The sequence below is a fragment of the Pollicipes pollicipes genome, unplaced genomic scaffold, assembly GCF_011947565.3.
Source record: "Pollicipes pollicipes isolate AB1234 unplaced genomic scaffold, Ppol_2.1 Scaffold_6138;HRSCAF=7277_pilon_pilon_pilon, whole genome shotgun sequence".
In the NCBI taxonomy this organism is placed as follows: domain Eukaryota; kingdom Metazoa; phylum Arthropoda; class Thecostraca; order Pollicipedomorpha; family Pollicipedidae; genus Pollicipes; species Pollicipes pollicipes.
In genome coordinates this window covers 30988144-31013784 of record NW_023596818.1, presented here as the reverse complement: position 1 = coordinate 31013784, position 25641 = coordinate 30988144, and the positions used below count along the sequence as shown (strand labels likewise).

Sequence of the window (25641 nt, the reverse complement as noted above, 5' to 3'; positions counted from 1 at the left end):
TTCAAATACAAACTCAAAGCAGTCTTGCATAATTTTGGTCAACCATGACCTTAAAAGGTCAAGAAGGTCACTGAACTTAAATGAGCATGCGGCCTTTTGCTGAGAACAGTTATCTAGGTACAAGGGGCCCTTTGGGAGCAACCTGGAATATGACCTTGTTTAACCTTATTTGATCCGAAGGTCATGACCTGGTAACCTGAAACTCGGACCTAAGTGAGTTCACGTACAGCCCAACACGCCCTGTGAATTTGATGTGTCTAGCTCTCTTAGCTCCTGAGATCTCAGGGGGGTCAAATTAACTCCCACCCGAGCGAAGGGTATCAAACCGGCCACCCGGACGCGTGCTAACAGCACCACTGAAAAACTCCGACGACGCCCCCGCCTGGAGTCGATTTAGCAAATGGTTCAATTAAAAATGGGAAATGGAAGTCGCCGGCGGCTTATTGGCTGCAGTTATTTGATATCTGCTTTGCTCATCTCATAGACTTAAATGGCATCTTCCGGGAATTCTAGCTTCTTTGTTTCAGATATCATAGCAGGAAGCAAAGAAAATGGTCCCTCAAAATAAGACAAACCAAATTCAGTGAGCAGCTTCTGTTTGTTTCTAGGTGTGTGTGTGGAGGGGGGGGGGGACTGGTGGATGGGTAGCCGCTCATCAGCCCCGGAGCAGCCCTGACCCCTTTGTCAAGACTGGCTGTGCGTACGTAAACACAAACATATCCCCTCAAATGTTACGTTTTGTCATCTGCCTCGCACGCTATAAATTTTGCTGGTGACCGGGCTCACCGCCGTCAGAGTGTGGGCCCACAACGTTTAAGAGCCCCTCGAAAAGTTTCTTCTCCCCTTTCCGGAAATCATATCCGCCGTCACTGGTTGCCATAGGGAGGAGCACTTAAACGCTCTCAATGCGTGCGTACGTGGCGAGGGGGGAAATTTTAGATTTTACCGACGTTTGCAAGTAAGCGCTGCCTCCCACCTCCGGCTTCCGCATCCCTACCCGTGGCAGCCAGTGGCTGAGATGTTCGTTGCCCTCCCACTTTTCATGAACGTTCAAAACTATATCCATGATTATGCACGAGAAGGATAAGCCTAAAAAGTTCTTTGTTTTCCCGTCTCAAGTTCGCACAATTTGGGAAATTTCTTGACATCCCTATCCGACATGTGCAAAAAACTAAATCGAGTTTTATAGGATAGAGAAGTATTGTCATCGTTTTGAGCAGTTTTAGCACCCAACTCATGGAACCTTTTCGAGATACATGAATTCCGCCATACGATTTCATTCGGCATGAGGATCTGCACCCAGCCATCACGTGACCGCCCAGTCTCCGTTTGCTGTCGCTGCGCTGCGTAGGCTCACCGCTTCCGAATCTTACCTCGAGATCCCGTCGGCACCCTTCCCAGCCCTTCGCCCCAGCTGCCTCACTAACACCCAAAACCCCCTTCGGACTCGCAGGGGCGCCGGCTGACAGCAGAGACGCCTTCGCACACAGCGCGAACTTCCCACAGCGCTCTGTGACTGCCGTGCTGTGCGCTCCCGATGGGCACGGTCGGGCCGAGTGAGCCGGCGCTCAAGTGCCCTCCATTAGCGGCGATTATCTCGCAGTGTTCACCGGGCGGTTGAGCGGATGGGGGGGGGGCGGGCGCTAAGTTGTCACCAACGACTGGAGGGATTGTTCGAGCGTGGTCACGAGCAGCATTACATAGACAGGCGTCAAGAAGCTGGGAAAGCCCGCCACCACGCCGCTGAACTGAACAGCTAGTGCGAGGGGCATCGTCGGTTTTGATTATGCTCGCTGATTTCTGCTCTTCTGTTTTTTTAAAGTTATTGGTAAGTATTATAAGTATTAAGTATTGTTATAGTACTATATATAAGTACTTCTGTTAAGATTATGGGAATAAGCTACATAGAGTTTAAACGTACTGGGGAGGTGAAATTTAGTTTATCTAAGGATCATTTCCATTTTGAAGTTTATTTCAGTGGAGATCCCTTCATGAGCGGGCGGTGAAGAAAATGATGCTTGCGATAGACCCGTCGTTATACCTTGCATTATCAATTTTGATCATTGCATATTGCAGACATCACTGACCCTTGCATTAATAATAAATATGTCATTGCATATTGCAGACATCATTACCTTGGAATTCGAAGGATTTCAACACTCACCCATTGAAAGGATGGCCATTCATTCCGGCAGCTTTGCCACGCGTAGTTTTCTCGGTTCTCAGAAAACTGAAAGACCATGGTGAGGAGTGCCTATTTTTCACTATGATCTTCCAACGTTTGGAAAAGTGTTCAAGTCCTCAGTTGCAGTACGTATTGCGGCTACCGCTCGAAGACCGCTCCGCTCTCACTGTTAGTGAATAAACGGCACTCATTCCCCGACACACGTGTGACGGCCCCGGCCGAAGGGCCACCCACCAGAGCAGCGGGGATCCAATCTCAGCCAAGAACTTCAACAACGGTTAATGTCTAATCGGGGTTCATGTTACGCATCTTCTTGAAACAAACTTTCTTCGTTGGTTCCTAAACATAACAGCCTTCTTCTCTTAAATCTCACTGAAAGTTTCTTTGATTTAAGAACATGTGTTTTTAGGTTTAAGTTTTCATAAAATTAGCTAAAGCAATAGTTTTGTTGAAATTTACACCACCTTTTACTGAGGGGGCGCACGGCTGGAGCACTCATGTACTACAGATGTAGAGCCGATGATCATGGTCAGCAAAGATCGGAATGTTGCCAGCCTGACCTGAATGTTTCGGCATTCCGACATTTTAGGTACAGAGATGGGATTTCTTTGTCAGACGTCTGCGTGGCGTATTGGCAGCTCCGTAGGTTTCAGCTGGGAAAGCAGATACAGCAGCTTCTTTAAGGAAATGGCCCACATTTGAAGACATTAAAGCAAGCATTAGGTATTATGAAATAAGCTCACTTTTAAATATTGGTATACTTCTATGTGCAAAAGGCTACTGCAGGCCACACCATTGAACTATTTAGCAAATCTGCTCCTCAATGCGTCATGATTTGACTGTGTCATGGAACGTTTATGAGACAATTTTCGCTTGAAGTTCTTCGTTCTCCTGAGAAGTGGCCCGCAGTGGTGCCGGATGTGTGCTGCACCAAATAGTGCTGGTACTCGTGTTTTGGTATTTTCTCGTGGCGCTGTTGCAAGTTTATGCGTAAGTTGAAGGTGTTTACTTATATTCATATGCTCGGTATAGCACTATTCTGAGTTATTCGACTACAAATATAATTTCCGTAATAGCCGGAAAGAATTACTGTTCTTGCATTATGTAGCACAAAGCGTAATTCTTCCCGCAGGGGGGTTCCTGCGCGGGCCAAAGCCCGGCGGTGGGCGCCTCAGGCGCATGTAATCATGTTCCACCGTCGTCCATCTCCCTCATCAGCTTGCCCTGAAAGGATCCTTTCTGGTGGAAAGGGCACTAATACAACCAATAACCAATCGTGTTAGAATAATGTAGCGATTGCACAGCAGTGGTTGGGAGTCAACTGACTGCTGCTATATTTGGAAATCGTGCTCACGAACGTCAGATATGAACGACTCGACGACAACATTTTTGTTGGCATTGAACGCTGCATGGCCAATAGAATGACAGGATTAAATGACGTTATTGGGGTGGGTGACCTTGAAATAGTCTGCAAGAAATAGTCTGCACACCTTTGTGGGCGTGTGGTTCAGAGACCAGGGTTTTAGGTCATAAGAAGGGAGGGCGGTGAACTGCGCCGAGTCATGTTCAAGATGGTAATTTCAGTGCACAACTCCATACAAATGTGGAACACTACCTTTCAGCGAAAAAGTATTAGGAACAAAATGAGCTGCATGCAAAGTTGAAAAAGCTACGAATCTCTGCAGGCTCTCCCAATAAATAAAAGCCAACGCTGTCGCGCATTTAAGCTCCCACCTTCTAACATCCGGTGCCTTGTATCACGCTAAGAGTAGTGCGAGACTCGCACGGGTAGACCGAAGTGTCTCGACGACCCGTACCGGGCTCGACTTGTTTCTTATAAGATGTGAAACTCTCAATACCGAAAGGCACGTGTATTTGTTACCCACCTCAGTTGATGCAGTCGAAACACCTGGAGCTTAAGGTGCAACTTGTTTGCATTAAATAAAGAAAATTTAATATGCTGTTGGAAACTGCTGATAACTTTCATTCCCGTACCCAAGGTCTCCTTAATTGCTATAATTGCTGACATGGTTGGACCGAGGCGATGTAAGATTAGGTAGGTAAGTTGCAGGTGTCGCCCAAGCATCTCATTACCAGAAATTTTGGCGACAATTTCACATAATCAGGAAAAGACCCGACTGCTATTCCGGCAACGCTTCCATGGTATTATGGTACATGGCCTTCGACACAAATGCGTTTCGAATGCCTCAAGACGTACGTTGAGGAGGCGCCCTTGCCAGTCGCGTAACTCTACACTCGACAGAGCCAGGCATCTCTCGACCCCGGCGGAGGGCGCACCACTTCCGGAACGCGCCGGAACCTCCCCCACCGAGCGGACATTCCAGCTCCGGCCTTCCGCGAACATCTCTGACGCGCCTACTGACTCAGGGCGTCACCACGCACCCCGTGCTGCCACCTACGCAGCCGTCTCGACGTATTTCGTGCGCTGATTGGCCATCACTGAGCCAATGGGCGGGGCCGGGGGCGGGGCGAGTGACGTCAGAGGCGCGGCCGCGCGGCGCGCTCGGCTGGCCAGTCAGTGCTGACGCGGCGTGGTGTCATGGCGTCACTGTCGGCGATGCTGCCTTACGAGTCCGCCGGTATCTACGAGCAGCCCAAGCAGAAGTTCACGTTCAAAGTGCCACGCGTGGTTTCGGACCAGAAGGCCAAGTTCGAGCAGGATGACTGGTTTAAGAAGGTGACGCGCGCCTCCGAGGTGAGTCTCGAGCCGAGAAGTGTCGGCGCGTACTGTTCTGGTGACCTCCTTGTCACTGACCCATGCCGAAGGAGGTGTTTCCGTATGTGTATCGCCATCCCCCGCCTGGTGATGAGCAATCACGGAGCACTATGCATTCAGCAGGAACATGTGTCGAGCCGTGTTCTGATTTTTTGGGCTGTCTTTGCCTCCATCTCCGTCTCTAAACGACCCTAGAAGATCGTGAGGCGCAAAATCACGATCATCATAATAATTATCTGTCCCCACTTGGAACCAGACATGTAGTCCGTCCGTCAGGCTCTGCACAGCACGTGTCGTGCTATGAAAACAACAGTTTTCACTGTCATAGTTGAGCGAATATTGTCCATAACTTTGCAACAGACTTACTGAAAAGAATTGAAATGCTTTTATGGCAGTGGTCACATAAATACAATATCTGTTTAGTTTCCTGCAACGGGATAGGTGTAGTGCTGTTCACTGTTCCATAATACAATCCTTCCTCCATCGGTTCGTGTCACGTTTTCGTCCATGTATCAATGCAGTCGCAGTATAGCTTCAATTTAAGCACGTTGATTAAATTTTCTCAGAAAATAGTGGCAACTCTCAGGAGAATGCCTTTCTTTCTAGTTTGGGTGAGTTCCACACCTTGAGGAGAAAGGTGGTCAAGTTCGGAAAGAAACATGTTTTTGTGCCATGTTGCGTATAGATTTAACCATTTTTCTACTCTCAGCCCTAACAACTTATCTTTCAAAATTACCCGTCTGCCACTCTCCCCAACCCTGTTAAATTCTCTGCAAGTATGCATGAGCCGGGCGAATATTATGCTTGAAAAATCCTCCTCCCAAGGCAGGAAAGAACGTGTTAAATGATCTAACCGTTTACATGATCCACATTGTGATACCAGCGACCGCAGATGGCCACGGAGAAGGCGCTCTGGGCGACGTGACTTAGACTGAGCGGGGGGGGGGAAGGGAAGGGGGGGGGGGGGCGTAGGGGAGCACGAAGTGGATGCAGTCCTCCACAATTAGTACGATACTGATTAGCATTAGGCTTTTGGCGTTGTGTGGGACGAATGAACCCGAAACGCACGGCGTCCTTAAGCTATCAGCCAGTAATGTCGTGGAAGTGATGGTTTCAATGTATCTAAACAGACCTTCCCCCCGGTGCTGAACTGGTCATTTCCTTCGCAGGAGGTAAATGCACAGTCATGAATTGACTAGGAAAATCCCGAAGACAAGGGTCTGTGATATCGGCGTTACCGGAAATTCTAGCTGCCGCCTGACTTAGAAGAATGCGTGATAACTCTGCCGCCCACATGAAACTCCAAATTTCAACAGTGGAGTAGCTTAACAGACGGTGTTTCAAGTCAAGCGTTCGAAGTGAACTGTCGCCTGACTTTGCCGACCACATGGAATTCGGAATTTGCGCTGTACCATTGGTCAGCGGAATGCCTAAACAGACGGCGCTAAAACAGTGCTCGGCGCTATTCGGCTTACAGGCGTCGCCGCGCAATGCAGAGTTCGATCTTCCAAAGCGTTAGTTGTTGCTGGCGCCCGCACGCCACCGATCGCGGTGGTCACACCCTCCACAGGTCCCCATCATGTTGTCGGTTCGTCGCCAGCACTGTACGGCCATCTGCGCAGCGCCCTGTCCCTGCCCCTGAAGCCGCCGGCCGCCGGTCCCACCTCTGACGTCACCGTCATGTCAAACTGGTTCTGAGGCGTGCCCAGCGCCGCCACTCTTTTCCACCGTCATGTTTTCCTTGTATTAGTGGGGCGGACATTCCGGGAATCGGCCGGCCCTGCTGTCATCAGCCGGTGTCTGTGTGCGCCCGGCCGCGGCCTTGCCGGTCCCAGAACACCACAGACCTGGCACGGGCGCCCCTGCATCAGCCGGTGTCTGTGTGTGCCCGGCCGCGGCCTTGCCGGTCCCAGAACACCGCAGACCTGGCACGGGCGCCCCTGCATCAGCCGGTGTCTGTGTGCGCCCGGCCGCGGCCTTGCCGGTCCCAGAACACCGCAGACCTGGCACGGGCGCCCCTGCATCAGCCGGTGTCTGTGTGTGCCCGGCCGCGGCCTTGCCGGTCCCAGAACACCACAGACCTGGCACGAGCACCCGCTGCATCAGCCGGTGACTGTGTGTGCCCGGCCGCGGCCTTGCCGGTCCCAGAACACCGCGGACCTGGCACGGGCACCCGCTGCATCAGCCGGTGACTGTGTGTGCCCGGCCGCGGCCTTGCCGGTCCCAGAACACCGCGGACCTGGCACGGGCACCTACTGCAAACCCGACCTGGCCGCTGCCCGTCATGACGGTCCAAGCCGCCAGCCGCCCCACCACAGATTATCTGGGCGTCAGGCCCTCAATAGCAGGCACTTGTCTAGATCACCAATGGCTGGTGTACAGTCACCGCGTGGGACGGCCAGCGTGGTGGTCCGCGTGGTGCGCTTGCCTGTGGTTCTTGTCAGGACTTCCTAAAACATGTCTTGTTAAAAGTCAAGGCTTATGGCATTCTGGTTACTATGCCCCGCACTGGTAGCGGTCCCTGGTCCGACGGTCCCGCGGACTCGTGCTTCACGCCACCACGCGCCGTGGCCGGCCCCGAGCGCCGGCTCTGCCGTCGGCCCGGTCCTGATCTGTCCTGAAGCCATCCATCATCGCCAGCGGGACTGGCCTGGGCCCGAAAGAGTGGACCGTATTTCAAGGCGATCTGCAAGTCAAACAGCTCGACGGCTGGTCTATCTTCGGAGCAATGTGTCTTTTCAATGCGCCTCGTGCACTTCAGCGTGACAGACGCATTTTTTGTTCGTTTGCATGGCACAAGAATGCATAAGGTGGTCGACGTTGAGCTGTGGACAACGCACCTGACTCTCTGCGGTGAAGCGATGCTATCTGCGTCACGTTTCTGAGCTCGCTCGGTAAAGGAAATGTGCTGTCGTTGGCCACGAGTGTCCTAGGTAATGTCCGTGTCGTGATATTTTTATGAACGTGGTGGGGCGCAAGTCCAGTCGATTATCATGAATAATTACACAGCATTATTTTAAAATTTCTAGTTACATCCTTGCACCGCATTGTTCTGCCATGGAAATCCTGAACAGTGTTGGCACAAAAGCTCTGTGCGCTGTTAAAGAGAACTTCACTTGCTGCGCGTACAACTGCAGGGCAAACCCATTGCGTTGTTCACTAATTGTTTGAGGTTACCGCCTCTCGCAATAATTCAGCTTTGTTGGATCTAGCACGTGTCTTTGGAAGGCAGCGACGAGCACCCGCAGAACCCTCACGTCAGCGATCGACGAACGCCCGCAGAATCCTCACGTCACCAATTGACGAACACCCGCAGAGCCCTCACGTCACCAATTGACGAACACCCGCAGAACTCTCACGTCAGCGATCGACGGACGCCCGCAGAAACCTCATGTCACTAATCGATGAGCGCCACGCTTCCGCAGAATTACCTTGTGTTCAGGCGAAGAACACGCATTCATGTGTCGCAAGCATCCGCCGCTGATCTCGCTCGAACGTGAGTTGTGTGACCCGGCGCCGCCGGTGCTGACCTGGCCGCGTGCCCCCAGGGCCGCTACACGGGTCACCGCGAGCGGCCGATGGAGGAGCGCCGCGCCAAGTTCCAGAGCGACCTGAAGACCAACGGCAGGACCGAACTGGTGAGCATGCTGGACCGCCGGTGAACCGCTGATGGCTCTCCTGATCCACGACAGGTCGGCGGGCGCTCATAGTTGAGGAGGCGGTGGAGAGACCCACCCGGCTCTGATTTCTAGAACTGGACGGAAAAACCCGCGCAATTTTGACTCACGCCGAAGACCGCCGTGCGTGTCGTGAATGGCTTAGTTTCAACGACGCCTGCTGATTAGCAGAATGATTTCAGAGTAGAAGTAAGCTTGATAGGCTTTCGGGTCACGTGCTTACGCGGTACGATTTAGAACTGCGTGTTGTAGCATGACTGCGCGAAATCTTATGAAAACAGGCCCTGGCCAAGGCCCACCACCTCGCGTGGCGGGCATTACGGTGGCACGAGGCAGGGCTTGTCATGACACACTGGGAAGTCACGGACCTGACCGGTTGCTTACGCTAGATGTCCGAAAATGGCCTCGTTCCCATATGGAGAGGGCTGCGGAGTGCACGTTTAGTGCGCGCGGTCAAAAGGCCACCGAACTGTCACCTATGTACCTGGCCTAGCTGCGTAGAAAGATTGCCAACAACGGAAGAACAACATATGTCGAGCGGAGGCCGTCTGCAGCATCAACAGCTGCTGCTCAGGGACGCGGCGCGCTGAGACTGGCTGCACGGTCCGACCGGCGGGCTCTGACCCAGCCGACCCCCCCCCCCCCCCCTCCCCCAGGCGCTGACCCAGAACGGGTTGAACCTGATCCTGGAGTTCGACATATCACCGAACGGCTACACGGCCCGGGCGCCGGACGTGGACTTCGCCAAGGAGCCTGGCATGGTGAGTGTCGCCGGGTCGTCGGCGTGCGGTGCGCCCGACCGAACACGCCGGGGACTGCTCCCGCTGGCGCCGGCGTACAGCGATCGCGCCTGACAAACAGGTTTTCTGCTTTTGTTTCTCCTGGGACGATAAGTGAAATGAGTTTTCTAATTAGGAGTTTGGAGTGCCCGCAAATCCAGAATGACTGAGCATGTCAGTGTTACTCTTTGTGTTTAGAAGCGACGCCTTGGGTCAGCCGCGGCGGACACCGCCAAAGCCAAGAACACCGCTGCCACGGACTCACTTTTTATGCGGTCCATGCCGTGGCCGAACATTTGCAGAGTTATGATCGGCTTGAGAGAAGTCTTCTGACAAAGAGGAAACATTGCCACATAAACCAAGGAAGCATGCGGCAGCTTCTCGATGTACATAACAAAAGAGCTGATTGCAGTAGGCGGAATCGTTTCAGTCTTGTTTGGCGTTTTAGCTGTAGAAGAAAGGAGCGCTACGGGCCAGTCCAATGCTTTCCTCGTATCAGCACCACCGTCCTTCCCCTGCATGAGCAGCCCTTTACTCCTGGTATCGATTGCTCGTACATTCCTGCCGGCAGGGGCGGAGCCACCGGCGAGGCGGACGGAATGACTTCGCCCATCCAAATTATCTCATCATGGGGCATAAAGATAAACTTAATGAAAATTGCCGTATGAATAGAATTGACCTAAAACGTTCACAGCCCTCAACTCTGAATCGGTAGCTGGTTACCGCTGCCGCGCCGGCCGGCGCATCCGGTACAGAGTAAATCCGTGCCGTTTTGGGACGGTAAGCAAGCTGAGACGCGGTCTGCACGCTGATCCCGCGACCCGCCGGGGCCAGCTTGGCCGCTGGACGCGCATGCTGAGCACTGTGCGCGTGCCGCCGGGCCAGCGCTGCCGATCCCCCCTCCCCCCCCCCCCCCCCCCACTCTGTCCGTCGGAGTCGATGGTTTTCCTATTCTCGCCGATCGGACGGTTGCGCCTAGAGGCCAGAGAGACACTGCGTGGGTCTGAGGAGGGGGTCTTGACGGCGGCGCCTGGCAAACACAGCTTCGTTTTCTGTTTGCAATGTGGTGGAAGTAGACGGCTCCATGACCAATGCGCACGCCCTTTGAACTAGTAATTAAGTAGGCGTCGTTGGCAGCTGATTATGGAGATTAATTGCCATGACTGCTGGGGTTATTTTGCGACATGAGAAGCAGTTTTCTTTCCGAAACACCTGCAAAGATGTACTTAGCAACGCTCAGCTCTCTTTTGGCAGTAAAATGGCGGCACAAGTTCCGTAATGCAATTATGAAACCCGGTGGCGTCGCATTTGGCTGAAAACGAACGCATCGCATGTTGGAAGATGTGACCTATTTGGTTTCCCATGACAACGTGATGTCCTTGACAAGGCTTTGTACCTGTACATGGCTCCGTCAACTGTTAAAATACCGACCCTCCTGCCATAAGGCACATGGTGATCAGATCCGGGGATACTGTAACTATCATGTATGTGTGTGTGTGTGTGCGTGTGTCTGTCTGTGAATGTATGTGTTGTATCTGTGTATCTGTCTGTAATGTATCTGTCGGTGTGTCTGTATGTGAATGTATGTGTTAAGCCCGGCGTAAGACCTACGTGACCCGGTCGTGAGCCCCGTGCCGGCCTCACACCTGCACCAAGTGGTCACGGCACCTGCCACACGACGATTGCCGGCGCGCCCGTCGCCAGCCGCACCGGTCTTCCAACAGATCTTATCTTTCACGCCGCGCTATTTGGACAACATTATTCCAGAGGTCTTGTCATGAAGAATAATCTTGGCTGGCTGCGCTATTTGCACATGATTCATCGAGATTGCCTTTCATCAATTGGAGGAAAGAAATATATAGTCTTACAATGAGAAATAGTCCTCGAATATTATTTCCCGTCATATATTTAGGTGCAAGAGAATCTTGCTCGTTGGGAGCCTTAAAATGATCGTCTTCATCATCCTGTCCTGCGGATTCGTTTTGCAGCTTGTTTGATAGCGAGTTTAAATTGAAAAAGAGAAATGCGCCGGGGGCGGTACTTTGTTCAAGCATTTGTTCCGGTCAGTTGTTTGTTGGAAGACCAGACCCAACCTTAAAATCTGATATGTCCCAGTGTTTACCGCTATTTCCTTTTTAATATAAAGATTTCGCGACCCCCCCCCCCCCCCCCCGCCTCCACCCCTTTTTCGAGACCGACGCCCATAGGTTGAACGCTCGCTAGCGCTCGTGACTCGTGCACGGTTCTGGGGAAACAATCACAGCCCATATGGCGATTTAATTTTTACGGCGACAGCACGCTCTTTATAGCAGTTGTTCATTCGCACCCATGCAGTTGAACAACTGCGAACACACGTGCATAACTTTGTGTAGCGACGTTGCAATCATGTTTCTGTGTTTCGGTGCATGAACAACCCATTAAAGTCACCACCGGACGCATTCTTCGCGTGTGCCGTATTACCACGCCGGCGGGAAATCTGACGGCGGCGTAGGAACCGGGCTCTTGCGCCCTCCCCCGCCGGCGACATGGGCCAGGGGTTTCAACTTGGGTGCATCCAATATTTCCCACCCATGCCGGAGAAAGGATCACTATTAACTGTATGACGTTGTAGGCAAAACAGCCAAATTCGTTTTGGTCCCCAACTACGGCGGGTTCCTACATTCCCCGCGGCCTGGTCACGGAAGAAATTCGTTTTGGTCGCCAACTACGGCGAGTTTCTACAGTCGCCGCGGCCTGGTCACGGAAGAAAGGTGCGCTCGGCCGGCAGATTACCCCTGAAAATTATGTTGGAAGTCTTCAGAATGGTGTTCTGCACTGCCAACACAAAAAATTATCCCAGATAATTTATCGCACCCAGGGAGAATCCCCGACGATTTTCAGGGCATGGTCAAGACGGACAATCTGTTTTCGCTGAGCATGGCTATGACCGTTGGCTGTGTATGGCTCATGGGAGGCGAATCTGGGGACGATTTCCGGACTGTCCGAAACCAAATGGAGAAACTCTGTGGATGATTATCGAAGAGGTAATTAGCTGCTAAATGATTTTCCCTCGGCAGAACGCGTCCGAAATACGCCACTGGGATGCTCACATTGCCCCACATGTACTGTCGGGCCTTTTTCGGTAGAGATGGAGGTGGAGGGGTGGAGCTTTCCAAAGCTGATGATGCTGTTTGGATCTTGAAATGCTTCTACACCATACCTAGAGACGCCATGTTAAAGCTCGAACACCTTGGGAAGGTTGGAGAGCGGGGTTCCTAGCGTGCCTTTGATCCGGTCGCATGGTCTGGTCTGTTCACAACGTCCCCGTCACCGAACCGGGACCCACGAAAGTGTGTTGGGGGGGGGGGGAGGTGGAGAGAAGGGGGTACCCACCCCGAACTGGCACTCACTACGAGTTAGTGATTAAGCCGCGCCACATTAGCTTACTTAGGGTTTATGAGATTAAGTTTGTGGAAAGAAGGGGAACATGGCCACAAGCGGATATTTATCAGATTTCTCGGGGCCGAAAACCATGCCATCCTGAAATGAGGAGATTTTCTGTTTTGTTGTGTGTTTTTGTTTTGTCTTTTGCTTGTTTTGGCTTTTTGCTGGGTCCCGCAACAAGCACCAGGGACCGCTAAACAACAGCCAAATGGCACAGAGCTCGTGCCGTCGTCATGGTCCCTGGTGTCCAGCTTGTGGTGTCATGCACATGGTAAGAGATGACAGGTCCTATCCCTGCTGTCTCCTCGACCATCCCTTAAAGCATCTTACTGGCTGGCATTGTCATGTTAACCGTCACTGATAATTATTCGAAAATGTCGTGAGTGGTTAAAGCTACATTCTGTCACTGTCAGCAGTAGGGTTTTCTAGGCTCTCACCCGCCTAACTGACCGATTTCCACGAAGTCTGCGCTGAGGTCTGCCTCGCTCTCGCCAGCCGCAGACTCATAATCCATGAGGTTGTCTCAGCTAGTCACGAATGCTGCCACAGTGAGCCTCCATGTCTGACGAGGATAGTCGGCTAATTCGAACCACCGGGCAGGGAAGTAGGTGTTTGTGTGCTACTTAATGGGATACGGTAATTTGAACAACGCCATAAATCAACACAACTCGAGACGTAAATCACATGCTTGTGGTGCTTTCGCGCGACAAACCATTGAGCTGGGCGTCTGCCGAATGGTAATTTCTCAGCTGGCATGCACTGCAAAATGCACTGCAACCGGTGCGTACCACTCCACACTTGTATTCAAGGTTTGGGCCCGGGACTTATTGCCTCGTTTTTGGTTGCTGGTTTAAGCGACTTCCAGCAAACCAGCAAACCAGTGCGAAGGGTCAGAGAGAGAGACTCTGGAGACGGGCGGTACCTGAGAGAGTGCCCCTCAGTTTCAGAGCGGAACCCCGAGTCGAGCAACCACTTTTCATAGAACCGCAGGCCGTTGCAACAGCCAACACAAAGCCCAGCGGGGTCTCGCGTCAGTTGAGGCACGGACACGGCCCGTCCGCGCCCTGGTCATAGACCCCACTAACTCAATAGACGGAGGAGACAAGTACCCCACCTCCACCCCCAACCCAGAGCTCACCGACACATCCGTACGTGCCCTGGTCACCGACCAGGGCATCATCATCCCCCTCTCTAAAAGATGAAGGAGACAAACCCCAGCAATTGCGAAATTTAGCATGTGTATGGCGCGGGATGGAAAATAACGCCTCACAGAACATCTGAGCCCACGGCCTTGGACCTGTGACGAGTTTATCGGTGCTGATGATGCGACAGATGTGGTGGGCAGCGTGATGTCGGTGTTGAACATAGCCCCCTCCACCGTTCCGTAAAAAACATTGGGCATGTGGGGATTGGTAGAAATAATAACCTGTTTAAAGGAGTCTGCCCTGGCACTTCACCTGGGTGGTTCTGAACTCCTGGGTGGAGAAGCGGTACTCGAACAGTTGTTCATGTTTTTTTTCAAAAGTGGATCATTGATGTCCACTTTTTCTGCCAGTACTGCGACAAATAACATAGGAACGCGTCTTTGGTAGTCCCAATACCCTGAGCGAGCCGCGCACAAGCCAGGCTCCAGCCGCGTCTCCTCGCACCTAGCTGGCTCTCAGAGCGCCAGAGTCGACGGCAATCAGTTCCGCGGCGCATCCGCGTGACCTGCGCCGAATACGCCGCCCGCCGCGTCGCCCATTCACCGCCGGCAATCGCGGCGCGCGGCAGCGTCGAGGCGTGCAGAGGCACCGGCCGCTCAAAGGCGGCGCGGTGAGAGGCCGGCGCGCGGCGCGGTGAGCTGGGATCCGAGCCGTGCTTCCGGCAGCGCCGGTCATGCGTACATACGTGCAGCTGGGCTGATTTGCATTCCGGGTTTATTGCATTTTTGTGGAAGCGATGAGCCAGGTGTTGGGTGGGTGGGGGGGGGGGGGGGTGATTTCGGCGAGGTATATTACTTCTCGTGCGGTTTGGCGGCGGCTAGCGTAATGGATGGAAGTTGCATGGACATTATGGGAAGGGTCGCACCAGGTAATGAAGGTTTGCGGCAGCCTTAGGAAGGTGAGACCAATTTCAGGACTAGATTTGGTCCACGAAAATAACGATTTGGCTAGGTTAAATTGAAAGGGAGAGTGTGGTTCAGCTGCTGGTGCCTTTGCTTTCTGACTCGCCGGGAAGACGGGTAGCTCTTGCTGGCCACTCAAGCGTCCGCCACCGAAACGCGTAGTGAGCTGCCTCATGGCTCCTCACAAAAATGTTTTGAGATCACCGAGCCAAATGAACATAACTGATGTGGTTCTTCACCGTTGACCGAGCACGTCGTGCTGACCGAACGCATATTCCACGAATGGCTTTTGGCCACAGACATCACTCGCGGGTTTCTGAAATGCCAAGGTTCGGCCAAAAGCCTTCGCGATGCACGCTCCTGCCCGCTGTATATGTCTGGGCGGGCAATAGAGCCTGTTTTAATATCAGTGTCGACACAAGACAGGCAGTCGAGAAGCCAGCGCCGGCATGTGTCGACTTCTCCGCCGCCGGCTGGTCCACTGCCGGGCCGCGCCATTTCGCGCCGTTTACCGGCGCGCCGGCGGGAGCGCGCGTCGGCGCGCCGGGACGCGCCAACACGGCGCGGCAGATAATAAACAGAGTCCTCGGCGTCAAGAGAGCCGCCCCATCGGCCGCCATAAATCTCGCGCCATTGGAGCATAAGAAAACAAACGGGGCGCGGGGACAGGGGGACCAGTTGTGCGGCGTTCACGGCGTCCGGCGCCGCGCGACCCGCCAGGTGCGTCGAATCAAACATTTACCTGCAGCCGTGCACGTGCCATGCCGTGCGAGAGGCGCCGCGTGCCGCGTGCAGCACGGCCGGCGCGTGGCCCAGATGCGCCGTAATTGGGTAAATTTGTGTTTGAGGTAATTAAAGTGTCATCTCGGCAGGGGTCGGCGAGTGGTTGTCCACTCGTAAAGCGGCGGGCGGTAACGGCGTGGCCCACGGGTTTTATGGATATGAGGCGGGGTTTATGGGCGCGGCGCGGCCTGGACATTGATCCACGGATCACCCGGCCGCGTCAGGTGCGACAGACGCCCCTGATCCACGGTGATCCAGGCGCGGTGTCCTGAATGGGGCGCGTGCGTCACATTCCGCCCGGGTCCGCAGCCGCCATCTTGTGGGTTTGCCGTTGTTCTTGCTTGCAAATGCCAAGAGAAAAATCGCTTGCTTGTCAATGTTACAGGCTGCCCCTGAGTGTTATGGGTTTATGGCACTTAGCAACCATGGCTTTATTGCCCCCTTGGCACTAGGGTTGCGAACTGTTCCATGCTTGCCCATTTTACTGATATGCATCAGAATGTCCGTAAAACGAGACTCAGGAGTCATGAGTCAGAGCTGAGTACCCTTCGCCTGAGCACTACAGTTCCGCGAAACGGAGGATGGTTTGAAGCATGAAGCCATGACAAAAACCAGCCAATACCGGCACATGAATTTGGAATTGATCCACTCCTGGGTCGGCTGACCACGGAAAGCGCTGTGCTCCGACAGAGGGCTACGGCTCTGGTTCGCTTGGCGCCCCCTGGACATAAAATGAGCTGCAATTGGACACTGGGGTTGGCTTGCCACGGCCGACCCTCTAATCACAATGCGACAAACTCAAAAGGTCGAAATCGTGGCAAGACAGACCTAGCGGCGAAGAGCTTGTAAAACAGGCCATGCCTCTCTCCGCTTGAGACAGTCAGGCTGCACACCGCCCCCACTCTCCGCTCAGGACAGAGTCAGGCTGCACACCGCCTCCACTCTCCGCTTAAGACAGAGTCAGGCTGCACACCGTCCCCACTCTCCGCTTAAGACGGAGTCAGGCTGCACACCGCCTCCACTCTCCGCTTAAGACAGAGTCAGGCTGCACACCGCTTGGCCCAACCATCCGGTGATGGATTTCCATGCTGACGGCCTCAGTTCAGACCGCTCGCCCAAAGTCTGCAATATAGGGACTTCGGAGACTTGGGGCTCTATCCTGTGATAGCGATTGTGAGATAACAGCCGACAAGATATTGCGCTCCGCTGCTCAGGCGGACGCCCGCCGTCTGGCGTCTTTTGAGTGTTTGAATGTGGGCGTGGCCTTCTCAGCCGTCTGCTCCTTCTGCCAGACAATGAATGCAAAACTTTTCTGTCCAACATGGTGGGTCCATGAGTGCACTCGTTAGGCTTTGTGGTCGGGTTTGAGTTCGCTCGGCTGGCTTTCTTTCTCCAGTGACATTGAGCACTTTCACTTTGCCTGTAAGAGAATATTTCATGTTGTTCAATTGGAAAAGCCCGACTGTGAAAGATCGCTCATCCCAAAACCAACGAGTATTCAGAACAAGATCACATCTGTGGATGGGATAGCAACTTTGCACACCTGCACATTTTACGATTTTCTCAGTCCTTCACTCATTCCACCGCGGTCATCGAAGGAAGCTGCCAGACCCTCGCGCCGGTGGCTTGAGTCCGCCCGTGCGGGCCGTTCCCACCGTTGGAGCCAAACGACAGTCGCCGCCGGGAAAGCGTGTGCACAGCATCAGGCGGGGCGTTTCCATTCTCAGCCGGCGCGCTCTGGCGCGAGCACGCGCGGCGGGCGGCGCGCGCGCCGACCGAGACGAACTGCGCGCACGCTCCAGAGGGCTCTCATTTACCCTGTTTACATGGGCAGCTGTGATTCGAATTGAGCCGGGACCCGTCCTCGATCCGAACTATCCGGCCCATGTATACACTCACGCGCCGTTCCGCTGATTCGAATCGTGCGCCGGAGGAAATCCCTTCCCGTGAGAGGATCATCCGTTCAGGAAGGGATTTCGTCCGAATTATCCGGCCGTCAGCTGTCTAAACAAAAAAAAAAGAAAAATGCCTGGCGCACGCAGTTCTGTTCATGGCCATTTCAGCTTTGTTTGGTGTTGCCGCTTTTCCACGGGTTTTTAGGTATTGCTCGAGACGGTCCAAGTCCAAGATGGTAAAGGAAAAGAGAAAGAAGGTGAAGTTGACACCATGCTGCTAAAACTGCTCTTATTATTGAGGGCCTTGAGTGGCTAGCAGCACAGAAATGCTCACGTAATTTAGCCTTGCTAGGCGCGTGATCTATACAGACAGCAGGCGTCGGCGGTGTTTGGTGTTGTCTTTCCGCCTAAAGGTTAGATTAATTTACATCTGGGGCAGGCTCCATGCTTCCAAAAGCCAGATGGAGGTAATATGGTCATTTTATATAGCTTTGACTTGTTCTCACTTTAATTTTGGGATTGCTCAAAATTCTTGCAGAGAATGCCTCCAAGTTTCTTTCATTAAGTTAATATCTAAAGGCCCCAGGAGTGTTTTTGCAAATGTTCCTTAAATTAGGATGCTGGTTGCTTGTCAGTTAAATTTGTGTGAGAAAGGTAGCTTAAAAATTGCCGCATGATATGACGGATGAACAAATATAGATCATTGCAGTCAGCTCGGAATGTGAACTTTTTTGATGGTAGGACCGAAATTGCCCAATGACGGGGTCAGAACAGCAAGAAAGCAAATGTGTACACTGGATGAAAATAGTTGTCATCATTACTCTGCTAAATCCAAGTTTGTGTGTTCCATGTGCAGGAAAACAGTGCATAAACTAACACCTAACACGATGGCACATGCTACATGGAGAACGCGTCTGGGTTGCATATCATCACCTGTTTTTGTACTGGTGATTTAATATGTCACCTTGGTGCTTTTTTGTGATGGGTGTCTTTGCAGGCCATGAGGAAGGTACTTCAACTGTTCAACAATTCTTGCAGGGAGTACCAATAGTTTCTTTCACTAAGTGAATACATAAATGCCCCAGGATTGATTTTGCAGACATTCCTCCTGTGACTTGAACATTTGGTTGACCACCTATTGGCAGGAGGGATGTGCTGGATATTGGTGACTGGCTCATCAAGGAAATATGAAGTTACATCACACTGGTAGACCAAATGGCAAGGAAGCGGGGGCTGGGATATTTGTTTTTGATGTGATTGGGCTGTTTGTTGCTTGTCGGTTTAATGTGTGTGAGATAGGTAACTCAATAATTCCTGCATTATGCAAAGGATCAACAAATATAGGCAATAGATCATTGCAGTCAGTGCAGAATGTGAACTTTTTTTAATGATGGGACCAAAATTGCCCAGTGATGGTTCCAAAATGTCAAGAAAGCAAATGTGAGCACTGGATGAAAATAGCTGTCATCAGTACTCTGCCAAATCCAGGTTTGTGCATTTCATGTGGAAGAAAACAGTGCATAAACTAAGTACACCTAACATAATGCCACATGATGTGCAGAGAACATCTGTGGTGCACATCATTACCTGTTTTTGCACTGGGGAGTAAATATGTTAGCTTGGTGCTTTTTTGTGACATGTATCTTTGCAAACCATGAGGTGGATAATTGAGCTGTTGTTATAATTAATCATTTGTTATGAATTTTGAGCCCAGATTGCTTTTGTCATGACAGCTCTGGGGCTGGTTCACATGTAATGATCTTTGGACTGTGCAAACACAGCTGTTTGTGCCACCTAGCCATCAGTCCACATCAGCCAATGCTGTTGACTGCAAGGATATCAAAGCAGTATTTCAACCCTAGTATGTCAAGAAAGCAAATAGCTGCATTCTGACTTGCCAGCCCATGCCAAGTCTAAATGGCAATGCTGCCCTCAGGTACTGATGATGCATTGGATGGGTAAAGACAACATAGTTACACAATTTTTGCCACTAACTATGTAGCATTCATGAGTCATTTCTGTAGCTTAGCTCACTGTTGCAGGCTGCTCATAAATGCATTAGTGTGGGAGTAGGTAATGTGTTTCTTGGGCTGCGCAAAGTAGATGACATGATGCTGGGTGGCATACTGATATGAGTGTGGTAAGTTTGTGAGTGTCATTGGCCAATACAAGAAAATATTGATTTCCTGCTAGCCAAAGTTTCCCGCTAGTAAAAATTTGCATATAACACTGCTTATATAACAGATTTGGCAGTGCTGACTGCGCAACTCTTGTGTTTCAAGTGCTATGGCTTGTGCTGTAGCTATAAAGCCTTTGAGTCCCGCACAGATCATTTTTCCAACGGAGTCCATCTTCCTCCTCGCCCTCAAAGCTGTCTCGCGCCCACCATGGCTCGTGACATTCGCCATCCATACGCAGAGTACCGGATTTTTTCTTCTTGTTTTGTTCAGTTCGCCTCAAAAGCGCAGTTTTCGCCCATAATCCGTTCCTTGATTCGAACTAAGCGGGATCGAACTATCGACCGTTAATCCGACGTAAAGCCGGTTTCGCCCATGTAAACGCCCCTCGCCGAGAGGGTTAACGTCGCATGATCCGTTCCGATCTTAATTCGAATTATCCTCGGCTGCCCATGTAAACCGGGTAATTGGACCGGTACGTCCGTGGCGAGACGCGGGATGCGCTATGGATTCGAGAGTGCCGCTCTCGGCTGGCGTCGGTGAGGTTGTGCGTTCAACACTCACTGACGGCAAGCGCCTTACGAAGCGGCGGTCGAGTTCGGGGCTGCCTTGCCTGTTGGCATTCACGACATTGATGTCTAACCTTGGTGGCGTTGGGTTTGCGCTCAAGGTGAATGCTTCAGAGCCTTCGCCGAAATTCGTTCGTCTGCTCATGGCCTCAGTCGCCAAAAGCGGGCATCCGCGAGCGTCGTGAGGCGGGCTGCCCTTGTCCTCCCGGCCCCCCGCGCTGGCGTCGCCCCTGCCCTGACCGCTGACCTCTGAGCGGGTGGGCGTTAATGAAGCTCGTGATCGGCGCTAAGTGGGCCGACTGAGCGGCTGAGGTCGGCCGGCTTCACTTTGATGTCTGCCGACGCCAACCTCAATGCGACCGCAGACCGTTGGCGCATGGATCGTCGGGCTGTCGACCTGTGTTGACCTGTGTCGAGTGAACGGCACGTTCGGGGGCCTGGAGGAGCTGCTTCCGACCCGACTTGACGTCTGGCCTGTGTCTGTGCGAGGACGAAAGCTGACCTGACTGACTGATTTTTGGCCGGTGGGATCGGTCAATCACGTGGCAACAGTGGCCGGTCTCAGACATCACCTAGCACGTGACAGATGACCCGTCTGACGGGCGTCAGGAGAGCGGACGTGGTCAAGAGAGCGGCTCCTGACCGGGCCCGTCCCGTCCGCAGGTGCACCTGACTTCCAAGAGCATTATCCTGAACGGCGTGTGCGTGCGGTGGAAGGGAGCCATCAACCTGGAAAGCCTGAGCGGCACCGGCGCCATCGAGTTCGACGACGAGATGGCTCAGGTCAGTGGCTACGTCAGATGATGGGGTGGCTCAGGTCAGTGGCTACGCCAGATGGTGGGGGGGGGGGGGGGGGGGGGGGGCTCAGGTCAGTGGCTACGCCAGATGGTGGGGTGGCTCAGGTCAGTGGCTACATCAGATGGTGGAGGGGCTCAGGTTAGTGGCTACGTCGGATGGTGGGGTGGCTCAGGTCAGTGGCTACGCCAGATGGTGGGGTGGCTTCGGTCGGCCAATGAGTCACTCGCAGAAGCTTCCGGCATGCACCTTCGAGACATCGGGTCGCGGCGTGTGCCGGCACAGCTTGCAAACACGTGTTACTTACCCTGTCGCGGTCTCGCGTGTTGTGAAACGTTGCCTGGTCTGATCGGTTCGCGCAAGCCGGGCGCTGACGACGGCGACGCGAGCTTGGCCGGGTCGGGTTCCGCCGTCACCGCGCGCCCTGCGGACCGGTTGAACAAGCATGGAGTGGTGGGCCCCACACCTCCAAAGAGTTCCGCCCCGACTGACCCGACGGTCCGTGTCAGCGTTTGACGCCCTCGGTTTCGGCAGGAGGAGGACAACAGGCTGAGGCAGCAGCTCGAGTACTACAACCAGCGGCTACGCGACTTCAATGATCGGCAGAAGCTCTACAAGCGTGAGACGGACTGAGGTGAGGGGCACCGCCGTCGCCGGCCAGGCGTGGCCAACTGGTTTCATAGAAGGAAACTACAGCGTTCACGATTATTCAGTGAACACCGCGAGGGTGTCAGTGAAGCTTTCCATCTCTTTGTAATTTCCACGACGTATGCTCCCCATTATTTTCCCATGTTGGTTTTGTTTCCCAGTATTCCAACAAATTCACCAAAATTCGCCACCGGTGAGAACCGCAGAACCCTGCGTGCATTTGTCTAGCTATACGTTCTGTCTCTGATCCCTGCGCAATGTTTTTTTTTCGGGAGATCCTACATCTGCGTGAAGTATGTGGGCCGACAGCTACCTGCCTTACCTGAGATTCATTCCATTTGATGGTGATTTTAAACAAATATGGTGCAAAATTGAACCACTTGTCCTTTTACGCTTACACCATGCGATTTTAAAACGGTCATGTACTGCTTTATGAAGCTGGCCTTTGGTCGGGTAATGACCGCCACCGCCGCCATTCGCTTCTGCACTGTACACGTTTCCGCCTGGCTGGTGCAGCCTTAATTAAACGCAATTATTGTAATGAAATTTTAATGGTGCAGGCTCGTTAATGGTGTATTGAGTTTGCGGCACGGTGAGTAAGGCTAAGTGATATTTTCCTTTTGAATGTTCAAATCGCAGCGTCATGGTCATACATCAGGACCTCATCATGATGCTTGGGTCCGTGGGCTTTCAGACGCGGTTAATGTGGTTTCAATTGTAGCGTTCAGTCTGCAACCATAAAGCTTAGCCTGTTGCACATTGGCGTTTGCAGAAAATTTGTCTTCCTGGAAGGCATAAAGACTCCAAACCCTGTACCCCTCTCCACCCTCTTCAGCTTTGCATGGTCTTGGACTCCCACTGACTACCGCTCAGCAATGCTGGCAGTGATGGTCACTGGCGCAGGACGGGCCCAGCTCTCAGCAACTACCGCCGCCGCTGACCTGTCGGGTTCGCAGTGACCCCGCCGCCCCTGCCCTCAGTGTGGGTTCGGGTACAGTATCTCCCCACCTCACCCCACGCCCCCCCCCCCCCCACCCCACTTACCCGCCCCGGAGCCAGGTGACAGCGTCCACCGCCGGTGTGGGGCCTGGGAGTCCAGGCGGCGGAAGTCATGTCTAGCGTGGTCGCCGGTCCAGAAGGCGGAAGTCATGTCTAGCGTGGTCGCCGGTCCAGGAAGCAGTACCCACCCAGATGGTCCCCGGTCCCCGGTCCCCCCGGATGGCATGACCGGGGTGTGGTCCCCGGTCCAGGTGGCAGTACCACCCAGATGGTCCCCGGTCCAGGTGGCAGTACCCACCCAGATGGTCCCCGGTCTAGGTGGCACAAGTCCGCCCAGTGTGGTCCCCGGTCCAGGTGGCACAACTCCACCCAGTGTGGTCCCCGGTCCAGGTGGCAGTACCCCACCCAGTGTGGTCCCCGGTCCAGGCGGCAGTACCCACCCAGTGTGGTCCCCGGTCCAGGTGGCACAACTCCACCCAGTGTGGTCCCCGGTCTAGGTGGCACAACTCCACCCAGTGTGGTCCCCGGTCCAGTGTGGTATCTCGCCTTCAGTGCACCGTCACAATTACAACAGCGGCCAAACGCATGCAAAAAGTTTATGGTCGAGTAAGACATACATGATTGGTGTAATTTTACGGTCATTATACGTGACGCTTCAGAGATAGCCGCTGTAAAACAAAGGGACCGACAGGCGGCGTGAGGGGAGGGGGAGGGGAGGGAGAGGGGAGGAGATGCGGGGCCGCCTGTCACCCAGGCGGGTCATTATCGCACCGCCCTGTCTCGAACATTGAATGCGGGCGGGGCTGCTGTTGGACGGCCCAGCGCGGCTCTGGCGATCGACCACCGAGCAGAGGACTGTTTGGGTGTCTGGCCTCCTCTCTGCCCCCGCCCGGACCGCCCCCGTTTTATCCCGCCCTCCCCCTCGCCCGTTTAACCGGCATCCCGACTGAGAGGAATTTGGCGCCGAGCCTCGCCTGGCGCTGTCAAACGACGGCCTCTGCCAAGAAGTCCAGCGTGCGGTTCCTTCGTCCCGCGCCCGGCATGGCCTCCCAGTGCTGGAGCTCAGCAACGGTGGCTGGGGAGAGGTGTCACTTCCAGTCAGCCGAGGATAAACCTAGAAACCGGCCCACAGTCGGCCGGAAATCCGCTGACGTCACGGACTGGGTGCGGCTGGAGGCGAGCGGCTTCCGCTCGACCGCTGGAGCCGAGCGCATGCGTCCGCTGTCTGCTCACCAGAGCTGTGCGCGGACAACGCACGTTGCATCCTCCGCACCCACAGCGTGCCCCGCGCGCGAAGCTGCCTCCTGTGCCCTGTTATAGTAGTAACGTACCGAACCATCCCGTCTTGTCTGTGGTAGGAACGTAGCCAGAATTTTCCTCAACGAGGGAGGTAAAGGCCAATTTTTCTCCGAAGCTCAGCGAATTGGAACCGAATTCCTGCAAAATTGTTGTGTACCTAGGGTACTGAGCTCAGGATACCTCGGCTCAGAGGATGAGTATAGCCTCTGTGTCCCCCTGGCTATGCCCCTAGCCTGCAGCAACTATTGCATGGGTTATTGAACCATCAGTTTGAGCTGGGCAAACTCATAATTTGATAACAGACCGGGCACCGTGTTTCCAAAAGAAATCATGTGCCAAACAAAATGCTGTCGTCTTCGGCAGCTTCGCTGCTCATTTTCAATCTCAAAAAAAACGTATCCGCTTCCAATTTTCTCTTTGTTGTGCAATCACGCTTCCCCATGACAGCGATGCGCCCAGCCGCGCAGCCGCGCCAGCCAGCGGGCGCGCCGAACAGAGGAGAAAGAGCGCGTGCAGCTGAACCGCGGGTCAGCCCCTATCGCCGGCTGCCGTTTCCGATGCGCTTCCTCAGAGACGCGTCAAGAAAAAACGCGCGAACGGCTGGCGCCGGCGCCGGCGGCATTATCGGCGCGCGCGCGCACCATTGGGCGCGACCTAAAAATGCGTGAATTATCGCTGCCGACTGCGGAAAAACAATCAAGTGGGCGTGCATAGCCGATTCGGGGGCGTCCGCCGGCTAGGGGGCCCGGCTGACCTCTTTGGCGGACGGGCGTAATTGCTTGCGCGTCGGATGTGTGGCATTGAAATGCAAATCTGGACAATTACGCGACCGGGAGCCGCTCACCTGGCTTGCTCGTTAATCTTCCCGTAATGTGCGGTGGCTCAACTGAGGGGTCAGCTCTCCGGACGGCGGCGTGAGTGAGGGGTCAGATCTGAGGACGGCGGTGCGGGTGAAGGTCAGATCCGGGGGCAGCGGTGCGGGTGAGGGTCAGATCTGGGGGCAGCGGTGCGGGTGAGGGGGTCAGATCTGGGGGCAGCGGCGTGGGTGGGGGGTGATCTCTGGGGACGGCGGTGTGAGTGAGGGCCAGGGCACGGCGGACTGAGCACATCGAACAGACGGCGACAACTTCACTAACGAAGAAACTTTGTTTCCAGGCGTGCGAGGCCTACAGCAGCGCCAAAGCAAACCGGGCAGAGGCGGGCGCTAGACCTGGCAGCAGGGCGGCGCCAGGCCCGGCGGCAGGGGCTGCGCCAGGCCCGGCAGCAGGGGTGGCGCCAGGCCCGGCAGCAGGGGCGGCATCTAGTCGGACCCGAGCATGGCCGTGGTGTCGCGCGCCGCCGCGCTACCCGTGCATAACCGTCGCCTCGCCCCTGGCGCAGACCAGTCGTCCGAGCGGCGCGCCGGCGGCCCGTCCGCTCCTCGGTCCGGCTCCGGGGGTCCGCAGCGACAGCTGGGCCGGATGGCGGCACCGCCGCGTGGCGCTTGCTGCCAGCGCTGTCAGACGGTCGAGAAGAGCACTCGCAGTTCTCTGTGTGTACTGAACTACAAGAAAGACTATTTTTGCCCG

General features: G+C 54.0%; 2 protein-coding genes across 2 annotated transcripts in view; one reads left to right on the top strand and one right to left on the bottom strand.

Moving 5' to 3' along the window:
- Positions 1–4734: 4734 nt before the first annotated feature.
- LOC119105570 (protein big brother) lies at positions 4735–25349 on the top strand. Its single transcript, XM_037229030.1, has 6 exons — positions 4735–4901; positions 8471–8560; positions 9256–9360; positions 20975–21115; positions 21662–21761; positions 25229–25349. Exons 1-5 carry the CDS (start codon positions 4746–4748, stop codon positions 21758–21760), a joined length of 591 nt encoding a protein of 196 aa, XP_037084925.1. The 5' UTR covers positions 4735–4745; the 3' UTR covers position 21761; positions 25229–25349.
- Positions 25031–25641, bottom strand: part of LOC119105569 (uncharacterized) — a 3411-nt gene continuing 2800 nt past the window's right edge. The window contains exon 3 of the mRNA XM_037229029.1: positions 25031–25067. Coding sequence (XP_037084924.1) covers positions 25031–25067 — 37 coding nt within the window. The remainder of the gene's footprint in view (positions 25068–25641) is intronic.